The sequence below is a fragment of the Biomphalaria glabrata genome, chromosome 4, assembly GCF_947242115.1.
Source record: "Biomphalaria glabrata chromosome 4, xgBioGlab47.1, whole genome shotgun sequence".
NCBI classification, from domain to species: domain Eukaryota; kingdom Metazoa; phylum Mollusca; class Gastropoda; family Planorbidae; genus Biomphalaria; species Biomphalaria glabrata.
In genome coordinates this window covers 4,216,983-4,239,321 of record NC_074714.1, presented here as the reverse complement: position 1 = coordinate 4,239,321, position 22,339 = coordinate 4,216,983, and the positions used below count along the sequence as shown (strand labels likewise).

Below are 22,339 nucleotides of genomic sequence, written 5' to 3'. Positions count from 1 at the left end.
TCTCATCTTCGCCTTCTAAAACCGATAGAACATCGCAGGTTCTAGAACTTTCCTGAGGCTCCGCCACTCGTCACGGTTGACGTCATCTGTGTCACCTGATGACACACACACATACAGGATTACCCCCCCAACTGCATCGCCCCTGCAGTTATAACAATATTCATAAATTAAAATCAAAACAAACAAAAAATGACAAAAAATAGAGAAGAAAATTGTGTTTATTTCCTCTTTGGACACCGACAATTCGTTCGTCATTAAGAGTATCTTCCTAAATATTTGTTCTTGACATTTTAATTCCTCCCAGCTGAATAATTAATGAGCCCGACATTCAACTCATTTCCTTGTTTCTATCTATCCATCACTCTCAGACCTCTTTTAATATATAAAGCAGTGTTTCCCAAACTGTGTTACACGGAACCCCTGTGTTCCGTGAGATCTAAATAAGTGTTCCGCGAACTACTGGAATAATTAACTTGTATGCTACCACGTGAGTTAATCTCTCAAATATGCAAAATGTTAAAGTAAATATTCAGAATGTGCGAAGTGTTCCGTTAAGGTAAAAGTTTGTGAAACACTGATCTAAAGATTAGGTCCATGTGTTTGAAAGTATATATTTTTTTTAAACTTTGAAAAATACATGTAATCAAAAAGTGTGACATATGAATAGATGAATGACTTTGGTGTGTGTGTGTAAAAACATGGTAACGATTGGTTACATTTACTCTCTCTCTCTCTCTCTCTCTCGCTCGCTTTTCCATGTCAATCTTTTTTCTTTCTCTGTTACTAACATTCGTACAGTCTCTTATATTGTTTACAATATTTCTCCAACTCTTTCTCTCTCTCTGAATCTTTCACTGTCTATATTTCTTTTTCACACTCTTACTTTCTCTCTCTCTCTCTCTTTCTTTCTTTTTACAAAGCTTATATCAGCTCACTCCGTCTGTCTGTCTGGTACAAATTCTGTACACATTATTTCTCCCACTTCCCATTCTCGGGTCAAGTTCAAACTTGGGTCAAGTTCAAATTTTGCTCAATTATTCTTTGCCCCTAATAAAACATGAATTTAAAAATAAGGACATATTAATTAATATTATTTGAAACATTTAATACATTTCGTTTGTTATTAAAAAAGGAAATAAATATTAAAATATTGAAAGATATGTCTGTAAATGTGCGTTTTTTCCCCTTATTTAAACTTTGTTTTTAGAAAAAATATTTTTATAATTTAGTTTGTTGTTTCTATTATTTCTCCCACATTTCTATTTGTCTGTCAGTCTGTCTGTCTCCGTTTATTTTAATATTCCTCTTTGAAAATCCGTTGTCATCTAAATACTGGGCAGTGATCACGGTGTAATAAAAAACATAATTCATTCAATAAGCACAGAATAGAAAATAAAAAGTATGATTCTATATTAGCTATTGACTCTCTTGTGTACACATAACATTAACAGCGTTAACACTATTAAATCAATTTTTGTTTTCGCTAGTTGCTTTACAAAAACGAATCCACGCAACTTGGAATCTCTCTACAAATCTTTTCTGCATTCACAATATTCAACAGCTTATAATACTTATGAATCAAGACTAAAACCTGCGATCCAACCGTAGAATACTGAATTAGGGTGGAAAGTTAAAGATCATTTTCAGGAACATTTCAATGAGGCTACAATGCTAAATGCACACTTGGTGTGGAAACAAAGTTGTCACTGCCAACTAACAATATCTTTTTTCTACGGATAAAAATAACCCTTAATTCTCTGTAACTGGCATGTTGACCTTTTCTAATAAATTCCATTGAATACTGAAAAATTACGAGTAGTATAATTTTTTTTAAAACTTGCGCGATCAAATTGAAACAAATGTAATAATATTTATTAATATCAAAGTTTTGTTAGCACTGGTAATCAGACATCTATATTTTCAGTAGAGCCTGTTTCCCTTGATTTTAAAAGTGAGGTCAATATGGCGGCTTGGTAGCCATGGCCTTCGCTAGGCCTTCTCGTCCTGAGTACTCCGTTGTGGTCAATAAAGTCATCACTTCCAGACGACACTAAGGACTCGTTGTCCTGAAAGGGGGCATCTGGCAGGTCATCAAGGTCATACGGGGGAGGGAAGTCTTCCACGTCTGCCTCGTCGTGCTGAATAAAAGGGGTAGACAACTCTGTTTCAGAATTGATACTTTGAGCATCGTCGAGTTGTGGAACCTGACTAGATTGTAAATCTAATCCTGAAGAATCCTCAAGTCTGATGTCGGTGGGATCGAAATTGGGGTCTGTGCTAAGTGTGCTCCCGACCATTACATCCGTTGACCTATTGTCCACGTCTTTATGTCCGTTCTTCACTTTGAAACTTTCAAACACTTTATCTAGCTCGTTCTCAACGCTGTCCGCCAAGCTGACAGAGCTGGGCACTCGGAAGAACTCGCTGCTGGTCATGCTGCTTTTCCGAGACTTAACGACTTCATCTTCGTAGGTCTCCTGGAGATTGTGACAGTAACCGGGGTTGAAGAAGCTGTCCCGCAGATGGAAAGTGTTCATGCTGTGGATGTCCTCCTTCTGGTCATCGCCTTGGCCGCCGTCCAGCATCACGCAAACTTCCTCGTTGGTCTGAAATCTGACCACACCGTTGTCTATGATTAACAAAGAACTGGGTCTTGATCCAGACGAAGGCCGCCCCCCGAATTCCGGGTTGTCCTGACTGCTGAGTCTTCGGAGGTTATATCCGTTGTCCACAGACGAAACCTTGGGACCGGCATGTCCGCGTCCAAAGGCGTGCCACTCGTAGAAGCTGCTTGACCTGTTGGCTGCGTTTCTGGACTTCGCATGACCACCGCAGCAGGAGCACATCTCTGCACAGGGAGCGCAGAAGATTCCACAGGATAACCTGTCTATTGCTCTGCTGTATCGGAATGGGAGAGACGCGACGAACGTCATGGACAAGGCCATGAGTAGCTCGATCACCCTAAGTACAGTGTGGTACAGCCACCATGGCCATGCTTTGGGCCGTCCTGGGGTGAAAGGTCGGTAGATGTCCACGATGGCGTACACTTCTAGTCCCACGGTTACAAGTCCGCAGATGGCGGCGAAGAAGGTGACCTTGATGCCGGCGCTGAGAGTAAACTTCATGACAATCTTTGTTCTGCTGACCCAAGCCTCGCTGGGGGAACTGCTGGCGGCGTTCTTCTGGCGCTTCAGGGCGTGCGAGTAAAGCCTGCGGAAAATGTAGGCGTATCCAAAGAACAAGACGGCACCCCAAACTAGGTAGAACACTTGGCCAGCAAACTGTAGGAGATACACCCACTCCTGGTACCCAATGAGGACATCGGCGGAGACGGACAAGGCAAAGTGAACAGCAATGATGACCAGTAACACCTGTTGATAGCGAAAACAGATTAATGACAAACATTATGCCCAATCGTTATTAATTTTACTCAAACTAGTACATTTCAGCCATATAGACCACAAGGTCTGAAAGGGGAACTTTACTTTTTTTTTTACTACATTTCAGCGACATATTACTTTCATGATCTACGTTTACAATAGAATATCTATTAAGAGCTATTTTGTATAAACTTAAAAGATATTTTAGATGACTCGGGAAAAACAAACGTTGTTAGTATAGTCTATTTTAGTTATGCTGTTTTCAGGATCCCCCAAAAAGTGTCCAACTCTTATATCTCTGATGCTTCAGTGAAGCTCAAAATGAAATTTAAAAAAAAAATTTATGGAAACTATTTTAATGAATTTTCATATATTGCTGAAAAAAAAGTAATAGATTTTTTAAAATTTAGCTCCTATTTTATCTTCAAATAATATTGTAGACTAAAAATTCTTATTTTATTTTTCGTCGAAAAGAAAAGATTAAAAAAATGGCCAGTATGATGATCGAATCCAGAACATTCGCGTTACTAGTGCGACTTTCTATCCACTGAGATAACAATCTAAACTACTCTGTGTCAAAAGTTATCTTCACATATATAATGTTGTTCTTTACTTCCATAAAGTAAGACTAAGACTAAGACTAAGACTGCTTTATTGATCCTTACGGAAATTTGTCGTGATTACAAGGAATCATTTCTCATATAAAGACAACACAACAGAAAAATACACATAAATACAACAGACAACATAAAGAGTTCATTCAGCGACTACACACAGGTATCTTGGTGCATTTCATGTTCCCTTATCAATGAGTGGCGGTGATAGAGTCTGACCGAGTGGGGTACGAACGAGTTTTTGTATTGCTCCGTTCTTGTTTTGATTGACAGCAGTCGCCCACTTCGCGACGACCTGACGTAGTTCTGATGGAGCGGGTGGCCGTTGTCTTCCATGATTTTTTCAATTTTTCTTAGGCACTTTTGCTTAAAAAGTTCCTTTAAATGTGGTAATGTTGTGAGTGTAATTTTTTATGCTTTTTTTAATGATGTTTTCTAGACGTCGCAACAGTTTAGATGAGGCGTTGCCTTGCCAACAAGTTATTCCGTATGTTAGAAGATTTTGTACCAGAGAGAAGAGCTGTTGGTTGAATTCTGAACAAAAACTATGTCATCAATAAGTTCACAAAATATATGAATTTATTTCTTTGCATCATCATCATCATCATCAAACTCCATTTGAGTGAGGGCTTGAGAGGCTCAAATCCTCTCTTGCAAAAGCCCTGGACAGAAACCCTGCTGTCTTGCGTAGTGCATAAATGTCGCCATACAGGTCGAGAATTTTGGGTTACCCAGACCTGTCGAGACGGAGATCAGCAAGTCTGGGGCAGTCAAACAGAATATGAGGCACGGTTTCCTCTTCTTCCCCGCAGCGGGGGCACCGTGAATCAAAATTTGGCCATAGCCGCGAGAAATATGAGCCAACAGGACAGTGGCCTGTCCTGCACTGTGCTATAATAGCTTGCTCAGGCCTGGACAGCCTCCACCACGGGGAAGTGCGGTCAGGGCGCCTCATGCACTCCCAGACTCCACGGGCACTCAAACCACTTTTCCATTTCTGTTTTTTGTATTATAGCCAGGGCTTGATGAAAGCTTACAGCCTGTTCATTGGGTGGAATTTGCCCTCCCTGGTGGGCCAAAGAGTCTGCGATAGTGTTGCCAGTCACACCTATGTGACTCGGTACCCACTGCATAATTACAGGGATGCCATAGCGTTGTTTAATGTTATGTGAAGCCATGATGACAGTGTTGATATTAGGGGCCATGGTACGGGGCTTTACAAATCCTGTAGTACAGATTTTGAGTCAGTGACCACAACAATCTGTGTTGCTCTCAAATGTCCCTCGCCAAGTTGAGAGTCAATGACTTTTAAGGCTTCACAGACTGCCATGGTCTCCGCATCAAAACTGCAAACACTACCACATTTCTTTGCATTCAAGAAGTTCAAGGAGAAAAAGTAAATCCGATTTTGTGCATTATTAGTTTCGTCAATCTTGTTCAGGTCAAATTATTTCTCTTCAAGAAAGTTGAATGGCTGCCTGGTATTGTGGTGTGCGCGATGAACTGTCGTTTGGTTGTTTCGACGGTCCCGGGTCCATACCCTGCCTGCTGCCATCCCCCGTCGTCCTACGGGATAGGATATAGTTTATCTTTAACCTCAAAACATTTACAAAAGCCTCCGTTTAGGTTGGTAGAAGGTACTGTGTGTCTATTCCCCCTCAAACAAATAGGAGTCCATAAGAGTCAGATAAACTCTTAGCCGACCATAAACATTCCATTTTAGGCCCTGCGATCTATAGGGCAGATGATGATGTGGCCCACGGCTAACGAGGGTGTCATGTGGCCAGCACAGCGACCAACTAATTTTCCCCAACTAATGTAAGGTTTAGAGCTGAGTGGACTCAGAGGCGCCCTATAGATACTGAAATTTAAAAAATCTTCATCAGGATTCAAACCCTGGACCCCAGTTCAAAATCCAAACGCTTTACCACTCAGCCAGCCACCTCCCAGCCTCAATTTGGACAACAACCACTAGTATGTCGGTCAAGTGTTTTTTGAACAGACCATCACAAGTCTAAATAACCTTTTTCGGGACCAGTAATTAAAGTTAAAACAGGCAAGATTCTTTGTGTTGAGATTCTTCAAAAAAATTATAAAACGAAAATAGGATCTTTAAATGAAAAGGCAAAATCATGATTTGCGTAATATAACAATACTAAAACAGAAGTGTGCAGAGTTAACTGATGGTGTCAGTACAGTACATGCCTAGTAGTGAATCTAGTTAGTGAAAGATGTATTATTATTACCCTATATGGTGAATCGAAAGAAAGTAATCATATTTCATGGGCTTGGTTTTAAAGTCATTTATAAAGTTTTTTAAAGGGGTTAAAAATTATATAAAAGGAATTTTGAAAGTTTATTCCAAATGCAGAAAGTTTTTTTTTTGTCGAAGTACACGGTGTAATAAATTAATTTGAAAGTTACCCCCCTTTGTTCTTGACATAGTCCTTCCCCCAGACACACACAAACATTGGTGAGACTAACTTGAGATTTAACACAAATATGACACACACACAAACATTGGTGAGACTAACTTGAGATTTAAAACAAATATGACACACTCATACACAAACATTGGTGAGACTAACTTGAGATTTAAAACAAATATGACACACACATACACAAACATTGGTGAGACTAACTTGAGATTTAAAACAAATATGACACACACACAAACATTGGTGAGACTAACTTGAGATTTAAAACAAATATGACACACTCATACACAAACATTGGTGAGACTAACTTGAGATTTAAAACAAATATGGCACACACATACACAAGCATTGGTGAGACTAACTTGAGATTTAAAACAAATATGACACACACACAAACATTGGTGAGACTAACTTGAGATTTAAAACAAATATGACACATACACACACAAACATTGATGAGACTAACTTGAGATTTAAAACAAATATGACACACACACACACAAACATTGATGAGACTAACTTGAGATTTAAAACAAATATGACACACACACAAACATTGGTGAGACTAACTTGAGATTTAAAACAAATATGACACACTCATACACAAACATTGGTGAGACTAACTTGAGATTTAAAATAAATATGGCAGACACACACACAAACATTGGTGAGACTAACTTGAGAATTAAAACAAATATGACACACACATACACAAACATTGGTGAGACTAACTTGAGATTTAAAACAAATATGACACACACACAAACATTGGTGAGACTAACTTGAGATTTAAAATAAATATGGCAGACACACACACAAAACATTGGTGAGACTAACTTGAGATTTAAAACAAATATGACACACACATACACAAACATTGATGAGACTAACTTGAGATTTAAAACAAATATGACACACACACAAACATTGGTGAGACTAACTTGAGATTTAAAACAAATATGACACACACATACACAAACATTGGTGATACTAACTTGAGATTCAAAACAAATATGACACACACACAAACATTGATGATACTGACTTGACATTTAAAACAAATATGACACACACATAAACATTGATGATACTAACTTGAGATTTAAAACAAATATGACACACACACACACAAACATTGATGATACTAACTTGAGATTTAAAACAAATATGACACACACATAAACATTGATGATACTGACTTGAGATTTAAAACAAATATGACACACACACACAAACATTGATGATACTAACTTGAGATTTAAAACAAATATGACACACACATACACAAACATTGGTGAGACTAAATTAAGATTTTTAAAAGATAACTCTGATTAGTTACTTACTGCAATATTTTGTATGGCTGGTCTTAGTAACTGCAGGCTAGTGGCTTTGAGAAATGCCAGGACCAGAAGGCTAAATGCTGACGTCAGACAAGGGAAGGTGATGCTGTACATGAAGTAGTCTAGACTGGAGTGAAAGGTCAAGTCGGAGTTGTAGCCGTCAAACATCATGTAGAAGCACCTGGTGGAACACATCAAGAACATCAGGGCGTTGATGAACAGGAAGTACCCCCTCGGGAGCATGCCCTGCAGACAGGACAGCCGGAGACCGCTCACCACAGTGTAAAGCGCCAGGAGGCCGAAGAGAGCCCCGAAGGTGTAAATGTGGATCTCCCAGGCGTACTGCCAAGTCTGCTTGGCGAGGCCCCAGTGGAGTCCCCGTTCAGGGACGGTTACCTCGGCTGTTTTGGTGGAATTGGCGTCGGGCTGCTGGGTGCTTTCTCTGATGGGGTCAGCCGGGGTCAGTAAAGAGTCGGTGTACTCGTCTCTTTCATCAGGGTACTCGTCAATCTCTTCTGTTGTTGTTGGCGCTAGAGTGGAAGTAGAGATTGAGGTAGATGACTCAGTCGATAATGCCTCAGAGGATGCGGTAGATGCTGTCTCTGCATGAGTGGTTTCGCTTTTTCTCGGGGATTCTGTGAACAGCGTGACGTATATCACGGGTTCTGTCACGTTTGACACACTGACGTCATCATCAATGTCAAGGCGACTGTCTTCTATTTTAGTATCGTCTGGCGTTGTTCCGGCGGCAGTTGTGGTGTTCTCTGAAGCTGGTTCCGAGATAGTCCCCTCTGAATCCTGAGAGACAGTATGTGCAGATGTCATTGTTGTTGTCGCCTCTAATATGACTCCAGCCATCACGTCGGTGTCGCTAGCGGTGATATTTTCGGTCGGCTCACTACGTGCAGACGTTAGTTCATACGTCAATGCGATGGGAGTTGACGTCTCTACTTCTGTTTCTGCAACAATCGGCAAAGTTTTAATAGTTGTTGGTGTGGCTTCTGTTTGTGTAGTTGTTTCTTGTGTTGTTGTTGTAAATGTGGTTGTGTGTGTTGATGTTGTTGAAAGAGTTGTTGCGACAGTTGGTGATGCTGTTGTGCTGAATGCATGCTCTTCGTCTAACGACGCCCCCGTAACGCTTGCATTGTCATGCTCCGCGTGAATGCCGTCTCCGTTATCAGAGACTAATTCTGACCCGTTGAGACTGACCGCTGAGAGATGACCAACCGACTCTGTTTCCGTGGTGCCGGATGTCGTAACGAGGTCGTTAGCTGAAGTAGTCATCAGTGTGGTACTCACAGTCACTAAATGACTAAACTCGTCACTCGGACCGTCCGTCTCATGACCCGGCTTTAATTGAGCCTCGGTGCTATTATCAACGTGTTCCAACCATGGGAGTGAAGTCGAGATTAACTCCCTGCTGGCATTGGTAGGAGTTACGTCCGTGGCATTATCAGAGGCCCCATTGATATCCGTTGCCGTATCGAGAGAAGAAGAGTCGTTAAAATGTTCACCGCTACGCTTGCTCCGCCTACCGGTCGCGTCTGCCACTGAAACACGATCTGAGACTGAACCTCTCTGTAGATAACTGGAAAAAGTATTTTTCGACATTCCGTTGCTATTTGTTAGCGTTTTCCGGATCCGTGTCCTGGATCCTTTATTAGTCCCATTTTCCTCTGTTTGCCTTCCTGTCGTTCCTAGCGTTCTCTCATGCTTTCTATCAGATCGTCTGCCTTGGGTTACAGAGTGCAACCGGTGTAGATTATCTCCCTTGCGTGCAGTGCCTGCTTTAATCAAGCGTTTGGGGTCCATGAACTTCTCGTGCTCGGCACGAAGTTTCGAAGACGGTGTCTCTGTATTAGCAATGTTTTCATTCTTCGACACTAAATCGTGAGAAGAAATTTTATCATGGTCTTCTTTTCCTTCATTGACACCGTGTAAAAAATGATTGACAATCGTCTCGGATTTTTTAAAATCATTTGAATGTGATAAAAACGAACTTGCCCTTTCAGTGTCAATCATCTGTTTATGACCTTTTATTATAAAATGATGCCCAAATGATTTGTCTTTGATCGAGTTTTGGTCATTTGAATATAAATGGCTTTTAAAAGTTTCGGTAGGTTCGACAATCCAACAGGTTAAAATTAAAAGGCATGGAAAAAAATTCCGGTCAGCCATTTCACTGCGTCCGCTCAAAAACATGTAGATCTAGTATCAGTCTTGTCACAGAATGTATATGTGCACTGCTGAAGATGTACGCCTGTATAAACATAATTTTCACATGATAAATCAGTGTACTGGTCGTGTCTACACTCTATAACTCATATCTGTTTTAGGCGTACGAATTAGCAGAAGTTAGCTCCCTTCTATCTGGGGTTACTGTTAGGTCTGACCTACATACAATCCGAATTCAAAGTCACAAATTTTAATGCTCTCGAAGCAGAAAGATAACTGCAGATAACTTCTCAAGGCTAATTATAGAGTAGTCCCCCCTCCTGTGCTAAGCCATCACAGATAACGCTACAGCCTTCTGAAAGACATCTGTCACAAGACGCAATTACTACAAACGAGTGTTTTGTGTATGGCTTCTTCGTATACATGTATAAAGTTATACAGTACTGTTATAGTGTGACTTCAATGCCAAACAATGACGATTTTAGTAAGTAAAAATTAGGACAAATCTCTCCATCTTGGCCAATGCTTTGATGAATGTTGATGGAATATCTTAACCTGTTTAGTCAAACGGCTTGATATGAGTTGGTGGAATATCTGAAGTTGTCTGGGTCAAATAACCTGGTCAAGAAAAATAAATATTTTGTTACTAACATTCCAAAGTGATAAATACTCAATTAATTAAGTAGAGTTAAGGTGAGACTAACACTTGCATACAAATTATTTTGATTTTGTTTCATTAGATTATATTCATATTATTTTCCAATGGATAGATTTTTATGTAATTTATTTTATGTAATTATTTTATGTCATTTATTTTATGTTAAAAGATTGTAGATTGCTCTTTGCGGGGGAGGAAGTTAATACTGTCTAGTTTGTTAGGCATGTTATTTCTTTGTACATGGCTCTGCCTGTGTTTCCCGTTGCCCATTGGTTGAGCCACTCCTCTATATGTATCGTTGTGTGTCATTGACCTGTATGGGGCACAAATGCAACTGGTGGATTCAACGAGTGAACTTGAAATTGGTATCTTGTTTCATGCATAAATGTTCTTCGTTTCTTAACGGCTGTATTCCTTACTCCGTACGCTTATAGTGAACACACACACTTCTTTACACCAGGACAAAACTCTGTTCACACATACACACATGTACACAGATACTACTGACAAGAGGAGACAGGACATGCGTGAATCACAGTCTAATCTTATCTTAGGAATAAAGTTGCAAGTGAAGGTCGAATATATGAAGTGTTACAATCAATCGTATTTTATTATTCAGTTTAAAAGGAAACGTTAACATTAGTAATCTTATAGAAGGGAAAGAACCGCACATCTATTGCTACATTTCTTAATACAGCAAGATTTATCTTCCTTTATTTATGTAAAGCAAAATTAATAAATTATCACCAATTAATTAACTAAATGGTCGATTTTTTAAAAAATTCATTCATGTGTTGCCATCGACAATGAATAATTGTGAAATGTTTCAACTTGATTCGAGAATGGTATAAGTGTAGTAATTGTAATAACTTATAAAAATTTTGTACCAGACAGACAGAGAGTTGATACAAGCTTTGTAAAAAAAAAGTGTGGAAAAAAACATGACAAAACACCGTCATGTTAATGCATATATAGGTAGTTAATCAGTTGCTCTGCGTAAAGTTCGTATTAATTACACCAGTTAATTTTATTAGAAATCCATTTATCGGTATTTGAATCACCTCGTCTATAAGAAACAGAGTTACGGCTCCTTGGATGAAAAGAGTTGCCTCCCTTCTTTATCTCTCTTCGTCCACTGACACTGCTACGGTCCCTGGCAACCAAGTTGTCCTCCGCAGGGGTCACTTCGGGGCGTTTACTTTACGATTTTAAGAGTGGGAAGAATACAACAAAAATTGAATGAAAGCAGGAAAGGCTGGCCAGGGAGGGCAAAAGGGTGGGGGGAGGGGGAGATAAAAACCTGAGCTAATGCTGAAATTGTTTGTCTACATCATGAACAGACTGACCAACTCACTGGGAGACTCGCTGTGTCTGACAACACAAGAAACGTTATATCTGGCACAACGGAAGATGTGTGGATATGTGTTTACGTGTGTGTGTGTGTGTGTGTGTTTTGTTTGAATACAAGGGTGTGTTCACCAGTGCGCGAAAAGTTTCTCTTGTGACCGCCCAGCTTGATTCACCAGTAAATAACTTGACCTCAGATGACCCAGAGATGCTCCAGGAAAAAAAAATTCGAATAACAATTATTGTCTGGAGTAAAGCAAGGGGGAGGGATAGAGGTGGGGGTGGATGTGAGTGGTGGATGTGAGTGGTGGATGTGAGTGGTGGATGTGAGTGGTGGATGTGAGTGGTGGATGTGAGTGGTGGATGTGAGTGGTGGATGTGAGTGGTGGATGTGAGTGGTGGGTGTGAGTGGTGGATGTGAGTGGTGGATGTGAGTGGTGGATGTGAGTGGTGGGTGTGAGTCAAGGATGTGAGTGGTGGATGTGAGTGGTGGATGTGAGTGGTGGATGTGAGTGGTGGATGTGAGTGGTGGATGTGAGTGGTGGATGTGAGTGGTGGATGTGAGTGGTGGATGTGAGTGGTGGATGTGAGTGGTGGATGCGAGTGGTGGATGTGAGTGGTGGATGCGAGTGGTGGATGCGAGTGGTGGATGTGAGTGGTGGATGTGAGTGGTGGATGCGAGTGGTGGATGTGAGTGGTGGATGCGAGTGGTGGCCCAATGAAGGATAAGTTTTGAAGGGACATACCAATCTCGAACTTAAAGGTCAAACCAATATTTTTCAAACAAAAAAATTGTCTGACACAAAAATGACAAGAACTTGATGATTAGAAGGAGATGATATTATATAAACACCGACAGATATAGACTCTTAAATAAATTATAACGACAAGCTACTCATGAGAAACATTTCCCCCCGAAGAAGCTAAATGTATTTAAACAAAAATTATCACTGTAGATGTCAGAAAGGGATTAAAGTAAAAAAAAAATGTTTCAATTGATTTTTTTTTTTAAATTGTAACAGGCATGATGGTTGATTGGATAACGCTTAGCTCCCGAACCAAAAGTCTCAAAGTCGAATCATGTAATATGCTGGGATTTTTAAGTTGAGAGCTTGATTACATTTTGTATCAACTTTACACAGTGGGTAAAGTCAATGTACTGTCCACATTGTATTCTAAGTGACAATGGTAAAACAAACAAAAAAACAGGTGACACCGCTTCCTCCCACACCAATCAATTTGCATATTTCGCGTAATCTCGTAACAGAAGGATATAAAACGAATCCCAATAGACGGCATCTCAACAATTTATGGCAGCTTCCTCAGAACTGGACCCTAAGGGAAGAAACGCGATGTAGATCACCTAATAGAAGATAGACTCTACATTTAGTTTTCTAGAATTATATCTAGACACCAGTTTTGGGATCAGCAGCGTCGCAGGGTTGGACACGGTTTAGCTCAACAGCTCAAGATTCTCAGTGGTGGACACAGTTTAGATCAAGAGCTCAAGATTCTCAGGGTTGGACACAGTTTAGCTCAAGAGCTCTGATTTTTTTTTCTCAGGGACTCCCAATGAAGAGATTGGAAACAGTTTAATAATGCAATTGGACCTCATGATAACCTGCTAACCATTGACAAAAAAAAAAAAAAACGTAAACTCAAACTCTATGGCCACATCACAAGGTGCACAAGATTCGCAAAGACCTTCCTTCAGGGAACAGTACTAGGAAGAAGAAGAGGAGACAGACAGAGAAAGCGGTGGGAAGACAACATCAAAGAATGGACAGGCCTGTAAGTGAAGAAATTCTATCCAAGGCAAAGGACAGAGGAATGGAGAAAGACGGTTAACAGATCTTGTGTGATGCCCCAACGGTCCAACTGACTAAGGGTTAGGTGAAAGGGGTCGCCTAAGACCATCGAAAAAATGGATTGTTTTTGTCTATTCTTTTCTGTTGTTGTATGTGTGTGTGTGGGGGGGGGGTCGCGGCAGAGTGGGGGATTGTAAAAAGGGGTCGCCGAGCATAAAAGGTTGAGAACTGCTGCTTTAAGGGAACTCTTGAGAGATGAACCATTGTCGTTCTATGACTGAAGGAGACCCATACGGAGTTAGACTAGAGGAGGTGATATCTTTATTTTTCTTTGGCTGGTTGGACGTAGGGTCTCGTAAATGTACAAAAGTTTTTAAATAGTTTTTGGACAGAGTCAAATGTCAAGAAACACCGGACTCCGTTCTGCACTAATTACTATCAAGGAGAGATAAGCACTGTAATCCTGTTACCATCAGTTGTCTTCCCATGTAAGCCTCGTCTGTGTGAATATTTTATAAACATCTACAGCAAAACCGAACAGAACACAACAAAACAGGGCTCGATGGAATAGTGAGAGATAATGTTTTATCCTCTTAAGATATTTTGCTTAATTAAAGCATAAAATATTCAAGAAAATTTTTGTATCTCCATGGTCTAGTTTTTGTCATAACAAAATCTATATTACAAGGAACTTTTTTATTTTTCTGAACAAAAAAAATCATTATAAAGTTATTTTCCACATTGGGACCCAGTAAATCAATTTTTAATTTGAATTTCTGTTTGGACCATCTATCTATCTATTTATCTTACTATCTATCTATCTATCTATCTATCTATCTATCTATCTATCTATCTATCTATCTATCTGTCTGTCTGTCTGTCTGTCTGTCTGTCTGTCTGTCTGTCTGTCTGTCTGTCTGTCTGTCTGTCTGTCCGTCCGTCCGTCCGTCCGTCCGTCCGTCCGTCCGTCCGTCCATCCATCCATCCATCCATCCATCTATCTATCTATCTATCTATCTATCTATCTATCTATCTATCTATCTATCTATCTATCTATCTATCTCTGTGCTTAGCGAATTCTCAGAATCCTTAAGAACGATTGCCTTTTCCAAGCTCAAACATAACGAAATGATAGAATTATAATAATTTCGTAGACCCATAGGCCTTCATTCTTATGTATATGATCAGTTGTAAGCTTACGTACAGGGTAAAGTGTTGTTTAATAGACTGTCTGGCTCATTTGCTAAAACCTAGTTAATGAGTGTGCACCTGTGTGTACAAACAAATCGATGTCCTTGTTTGAGTTTACCAAACAACGGGGTCACCACACGTGCCGTCTGTAGTGCTTTAAGTAACTGATAGGTAGAGGCAGTAGTATTACTAGTATCTCATTACCCAGAGCAGAGGGGTGGCAACCAGGGAACGAAAGGGTTCATTGCTCCCGGGCCCATGACTACTAGAGACCTACGGTGGCCATGGAAAGATAGCTGTTAATTACTTACAAGAAAACGTAGGCCTACAATTTGATAATGTTTGTAAAATGTTTTACATGTTTCGGATGTTCCTTCAGAGTTGAAGATAATTTACTTCCTAGTCCAAACCTCCAGCAGGACGACGGGTGATAGGAGAGGGCAGGGTTTAAACCCGGGACTATTGATAAGTCCGAACGACAGTCCAGCGCGCAAACCGCACGACAAGGCAGCCATCCTACTCAGGGTCATGACACTATTATTTTTAAGAAGTCGTTACCCAACGGAGTGTAAAAACACTTTGAGTTTTTAAAGAAAATGCATGCATTTATAAATACATAATACAAGTATGTGGTTGGTCGGTCGTTGGATTGTAGCTCCAAACAGCTAGTGCAACTAAACCGACGGAAGCGTATTATGTTTTGAGTAGACTTAATCTTACTTGATCAAACGTCTTCTCGTTGTAACTTTTATTCACAATAAGCACAGATTACACTAAAGATTGGATATAAATCAAATAGTAATAATATAAACTATTTCAACAGAATCTAACTCACAATACAAATACATATCTTCGCTCTTTGCCGTCTCTGATTTGTCTTCATCTATTCACATTTGAATTACGACAGACCCTATTGTGATTTCATCATTCTGCACTGCCCTAAAACCCATTGCTAATTTCTTCCCGCTGTTACCTTGGAAACGCATATGCACGCGCGCGCATACAAACACACCCAAAACATACTGGTACATAATAATGAGCTTGCCTTTATAAATGTACTGATACATACAATCAATTTGCCACTCTCAACTTTAAAGTTTATTGATAGTTATAGTTATAATGTTTTTTGTTTGGTGTAATGCACAAATTGTAAGACAAATTTCCTTACGGATAATAAAGATTATTATTATTATTATTATTATTATTATTATTATAAATTGAGTGGGGACGTATCACTGTTAGACAGTTAGTATAGAGACGCTCAATAGTTGATGGCCTTTGAACGCAAAATTTAGTGACGTGACAGATTAGTGGATTTTAGTTTATATATGCTATCATTACTTAGTTGGTGTTAGGACTTCAAGGTGACAACGTCTAATTACGGACAGAAACTCGACTTTATGTATTTAACTTTATTCAAGTATCTAACGGTCTGGACTTAGTTCTTACATCTTGTCGGTGTGTAGGTCTTGTTCATAAGTAGTTTTAAACACATCTAATGCACCCGTACAAGAATCTCAAAACATCTTCTGAGTAATCTGTCGAAGTCTGAAAGCCAGGCCTGTCACATATAATTACCACGGATTACCAAGGTTACTCTACTGGGCCAGAGGCGTTTACTCCAAAAGTTGAAATAGGGTTCAAAGGCAGAAAAACATGATGGTCATCAAAGTGTAGCATCACCTCAGCAGATTAAAGTTATCTTTGTAAGATTTGAGTTGTCAGATGTAATGGGGTAAAAAAAAAACATTCTGTAGCCAAGTTACCGTGTTATCTTCCCCTGTTAATGTGTGGTATCTCTCTAATGTAGTCGATATCTTCGAAGGTTCTAGCTCTGTATAGCTGCATGACACAAAGTTGACTAATGAAGCCATGGGTCACTCAGATAACTAAAATAAAAAATGGGTCGTTACTCATAAGGGTCTCGTCTAGTTTCACACTGCATTTTACAAGTGTTATCTTTATATATCTTTAATGTTGTATTCATCAATAGCTGTCTGAGGAAGATTCTTATGATCCACTGGCCTGACAAGATCTCGAATGAGGAACTTTGGCAAAGAACAAAGCAGCAGCCCATTGAAGTAGATATCCTTCAGAAATGCTGGAGATGGATAGGTCACACCCTTCGCAAGCCTGCATCCAACATAACAAGGCAAGCCCTAACCTGGAACCTCCAAGGAAAGAGGAAGAGGGGACGGCCCAGGAATACATGGCGCCGCGATCTGGAAGGGTGGCCTATGCCACAGAAGGGACCACAGATGAGACGATGGTATGTATATTTGTTTGTATACCACGTCTCAAAGATAATAAAGCATGCTCCCGCAGGAATTTTGTCCAGGGCTTACGGAAAAGATGAATTAAACCCAGTGGCATAGCTAGAAATTTGTCATCATTTGTGGGCCCGTGGGCTTGACCTGTTTGGCTGCATTTAGCGTAATATTTTATATTTAATGTAAAAAAAAACACTCATTTGGAGCCCTCCTCAAGTGGGGGCCCGGAGGATTTTCACATTCTCCCCCTCATTGACCCCACCCTAGCCACGCCTCTGATTAAGCCTCTCAAGCCCTTACTCACATGGAGTCTGACTCTGCTTTTCGTTCAATCGCTTTTGTAGACACGCAGGTCTGAAGACATCTGAAGACATCTGGAAGAAGTTTTCAGTGAAGCTCAAATTGGAAATCGATATTAAAAATGTTAGTCTCCATCAAGGATTTGAACACAAGCCTTCTCGGGTAGCCAGGTGGCTCATGCCACTACGCCACTCACGCCTTCTTCCACATTTCGACGATGAAACTGTAAACTGTGCTTCTTAGATGTGATACTTAACTAATGGATTTAGATGCGATACTTAAGTAATGGACCTTTGCCAAGGTCTCCAGGTTTTGGAAGTCTTACTGTGTAAATACAATTAAGGTAGAAGAAATGCCAGCTTCCATGTGTGTGCACTTGCGTTAGGTGTATGTGAGTCTGTCTATACTTATAGAAGTGTGTGTGTGTTCGTGTTAGAAAATTGACAGACTTGGCATTCAAAGACATTCCTATTGGCAGTAACGATTTCTTCAAGGCTATAATTACACTTGCTTTACGGAGTTCCATTATGCATGCCAAGGCACGAGAAATCGGGACTTACAATTGGCTAAATGAAGCAAAACTCATTAGACACTAATAGACGGGGTATTTTATCGAGCTCATTACTGGCTGAATTTAATCACATACATTGAGGGATGGTTTAATAAGCTTTTCTAAATACAAGTACTGGAAGCAGAGTCATTGACTTAGTTGGTGAGATAGTGGATGGTAGGTTACTGTCAAAAGGTAGATAATTAACTATGTAGATTACATTTGATTGTGGAAACTAGAAGATCGTTCTTATTGTAAACTTCAAAGGCTGAGCGGTAAAGCGCTTGGCTTGCGAACCGGGGGACCCGGGTTCGAATCCTGGTGAAGACTGGGTTTTTTTTTAATTTCTACCAGCTCTAACGGGTACCTGATGTTAGTTGGGGAAAAGTAAAGGCGGTTGGTCGTTGTGTGGCCACATGACACCCTCATTAACCGTAGGCCACAGAAACATATGACCTTTACATCATCTGCCCTATAAACCACAAGGTCTGAAAGGGGAACTTTTTTTCACTTCAAGGCTATGATGCTATGTGGCCAGCACAATTACTTTTTGTTAAGGTTACTCACAAACTATTTGAAAAGAGTGGAGTGGTAAAAAAAAGTCTCTATATCCCAGACCTTGGTCTCAGCAGCCACGTTGTGCTGACAAACTGAACCGATGTTAAGACATACAGAGAGATAACATAGTGCTGGAAAACACAGAGATAATGACTCAGACAGTGGCAGTAACAAAGATTGCATCTCTGTCAGTACGACCCAGTGAGCCAGGGGTCTGCTGAAACGTGGGGAAAAATAAAACGGGGGCGCAGGGGTGCATGAGACGCAGAAAAGGGCGCAGTAGGGAGAGAGGGTGTATCGTGGTGTATATATGTACCGGATGGGTGAAATCAAGGAAAAGACAGTCGAGTCTTAGACTTCATTTATCGTGAGTATCAGGAGTGTAGGAACCAAATAACTCTCTACACCAGCGGTTCTCAAACTGTGAAACGCTCCGAGTGATGTCATGACAGAATATAAAAAGGGGGGGGGGGAGATGAAAGCGTTCCATTTCTTTTCAAGGAAAAAAATTTTAGAATTGCATTGTAGTTATAAATCCTAATTTGAGTCTTCATAATAATAATGATAATAATAATTATGATTTATTTTTTTATTTTTCTTTTTGGTTTATTCAGATATACTTTCCCTTACAATAACACATTAGACAAACGGGTTAACGCATCGACGTTGAACAGTCAAGGATATTGAGAAATTGTATATAGTTCATGATCATTTACACTGTTCAATGTAATATACCCGCTGCAATTCATCCATTATAAAGTCATAGCCGCAGATATACGAGCATATAATACTATTGAGAAAGGGTTATTTAGAAGTTGTTTTCAGTTCATGATCAAAATACACTGTTCATTGTAATATACCCGCTGCAGTTCATCAATTATAAATTCATAGCCGCAGATATACGAGCATATAATACTATTGAGAAAGGGTTATTGAGAAGTTGTTTTCAGTTCATGATCAAAATACACTGTTCATTGTAATATACCCGCTGGAGTTCATCAATAATTTTTTTTGTGTGGTTTATTCAGATTACAGTTTTATTTACACTAACACACAGGACAAACAGGTTAACGCATCCACGTCCAGACCATATATATATATAATACTGTTCAGGTTATTGAGAAGCTGTATATAGGTCAAGTACAGTGTTAATTGTAATATACTCGCTGGAGTTCATCAATTATAGAGCCATAGTCCCAGATATAGGAGCATTAGCGACTGGTCAAAACAATATCAGTCTTTTCTATTCACTATATATTAAAATTTCAGTCAAAGCCATGAATCTATTTATTAACATTAAAGCAAATTTTTATAATTTTAAGAATATTGAAAAGTGAAACTTAATTTTGGTTTTATTCTCTATGTTTAAAAACAAATTAAATTTTGAACTTCACTTTGCTATCCCATATATTGGTGTATATTTCACTGTATATAATTAGGCTTCACAAAACGTGCTGAAAGAAGAAAGTGCAAATCACGATGATTGTTAAGAGAGTAGCTAATTAGAGTATTTCTGGGTATACTGGGAATGATGAAATTGTATGAAACGCGCGTTTGCTATGTAAAGAATGATGAGATAATATGAATTGCTTGTATTAAATAAAAAAGAATGAAGAAACTTTGTATTTTTCAAGGGAGTCAACTGCATAAAGATTGTCTCACACCGTTTCTTTTTCTATGTGGAAGAGCTTTCAAAACGTCCCCCCCCCCCCCCCGCTAACGCGATTCCACCCGACTTTTGTCTTGTCGAGCAAGCGCATCGTTCCTTTGACCGTGGACAACATTTGCAAGACAAAAACGGACCCTACGGGTAGAGTCCTTGTCACATCATTGTTGGATGTATTATTATTTTTATTATTATTATTATTATTATGTATTTGATGTATGGTGTATTCGCTGGGAAGCACGAAGTACTTGGTATATGCATGCTCATAAAGCTATTATGTGACAGTTTTAACACAAAAGTGATTTTACGACAATCATTCCTATGACAGATGTACGTGCGCTATATGTACCTCGAACGCAGTGGCGTAGCTAAGGTGGGGGGGAGAATTTGAAAATCCCCCCCCCCCGGGCCCACACTTGAGGGGGGGGCCTCCAAATAAGTGTTTCTAACATTAAAAATTAAATATCACGCAAAATGCAGGGGCCCCCAAAGAGGTCTAGCCCACGGGGCCCCCAAACGATAAAAAATTCCTAGCTACGCCCCTGATCGAATGTCAATCGCATTTAATTATCAGTGTGGTTAACGCTCGTTGACTAGTAGCACCAAACTGCTGGTAGACAACTAAACCGCTAACCTCATTTACTTTCCCTTGTAAAACTTGAAATTACTTGAGTAATTTCTTCGTGGACAAAGCTTAATAAAACATTGTATTACACTATGGACACGTTGTAACTTGAGAGATGAAAGAAAGAAATATAGCAGACTTTAGAAATACTATAAAAATAGTACATTGAACAAAACTAGGTCATTACTAAAAACACGTCTTTTCACTCTGGCAATCTGGAGTCGTCTGTTCTACTCAAGAAGCTGACGACAGTGCAGCTTATCTTGCATCATTCACAACCAGTCGCTAACCCAGTGTTTCTCAAACTTTTTTGTCTGGCGGCACAGTAAAAAAAAACTACAAAAGTTTCGCGGCACACCACGAAGAGCAACAGTTGTTTTAAAATAAAAAGATAAAAAAAATATTACCTGTTTTTAAGTAATATATTTAATGTTAAGGGTGTGCCTGTTTTTTAGAGCAAATGTGATCTAATCGAGGCTCCAGAGTCGACAAACAAACTCACATTTCATCGTCTATTGTAAGAAGTCTCTCTCTTTTCTTAGACTTGATTTCAGTCAGTGCTCAAAATCCAAACTCACAAAACCATGAAGATGCAAATGGAAGAATTATTTTGATTGCTTTTAAACTGATTGCATGATATAACTTGTTGATTGAAATCTAAAACACATCCAGGCTTTTCTCGGCAAAACTTGACTTAAGAACGGCATCGTTGCTTTAAATCAATGAGCTTCTCTGCTTCTTCGGTTGTCAAATTTGTAGCTTCATTGTTTCCAAATGGATAACTGACCCATCCAATCCATATTCATTACTTCCAAGTGTTGAAAATTAATGCCACAATGCTGACTGCAAGTGTGTCAAAGTGTCCAGAATTTCGGGGGTGATTTCTTTAGTTGAAGCACATTCATTGTAAGTAGGAAAGCAGTCGAAGACTCCTTTCGAGATCTTACTTTGCCACAAAGACAATTTTTCACCAAATGATTCAGTTTGAGGATGCAGTGATGATGGTTTCCGATGGTCCTTGAATTTAATTTGTCAAATAAATCAGAGAGAAACGTCACATTAACCACCAGATCTCGTCATGAATAGAAAATCCAACTTGAAATCAATCCCTTTTCTGGCAGCTTTAGGTAGTTCGTAAGTGTCTTAGCTTGTTTATTTTGTTGAGCCCTGATGTTTTCAAAAGTATTTCTTCGGTTGCGCTTTTACAGCTGGATATTTAGTTTCCAAGTGTCTCTTCAATTTGCTTGAAACAAGCGTCTCATTCGACAGAGTTGCATTGCAGATCAGACAGAATGGCAATGGTTCAGAAGATATGAAACCATATCTGGTGTAATCTTCTTTGTACCTTCGTTTGGTTCCTTGCTTTTCATTTAACGCTTTCGCAGTTTCATTCTTGCTAACGTATTTCTCCATGGATAA

At 39.5% G+C, this 22,339-nt stretch overlaps 1 protein-coding gene across 3 annotated transcripts in view; it reads right to left on the bottom strand.

The window, feature by feature from the left end:
- Window positions 1-200: 200 nt before the first annotated feature.
- LOC106066744 (uncharacterized) overlaps window positions 201-22,339 on the bottom strand; it is a 60,239-nt gene continuing 38,100 nt past the window's right edge. For all 3 annotated transcript variants that reach the window (XM_056026586.1, XM_056026587.1, XM_013225817.2), the window contains exons 2-3: window positions 7,776-10,565; window positions 201-3,371 (exon numbers count right to left, since the gene is read on the bottom strand). In XM_056026586.1, coding sequence (XP_055882561.1) covers window positions 1,905-3,371; window positions 7,776-9,974 — 3,666 coding nt within the window. In that variant the 5' untranslated portion in view covers window positions 9,975-10,565 and the 3' untranslated portion in view covers window positions 201-1,904. The remainder of the gene's footprint in view (window positions 3,372-7,775; window positions 10,566-22,339) is intronic.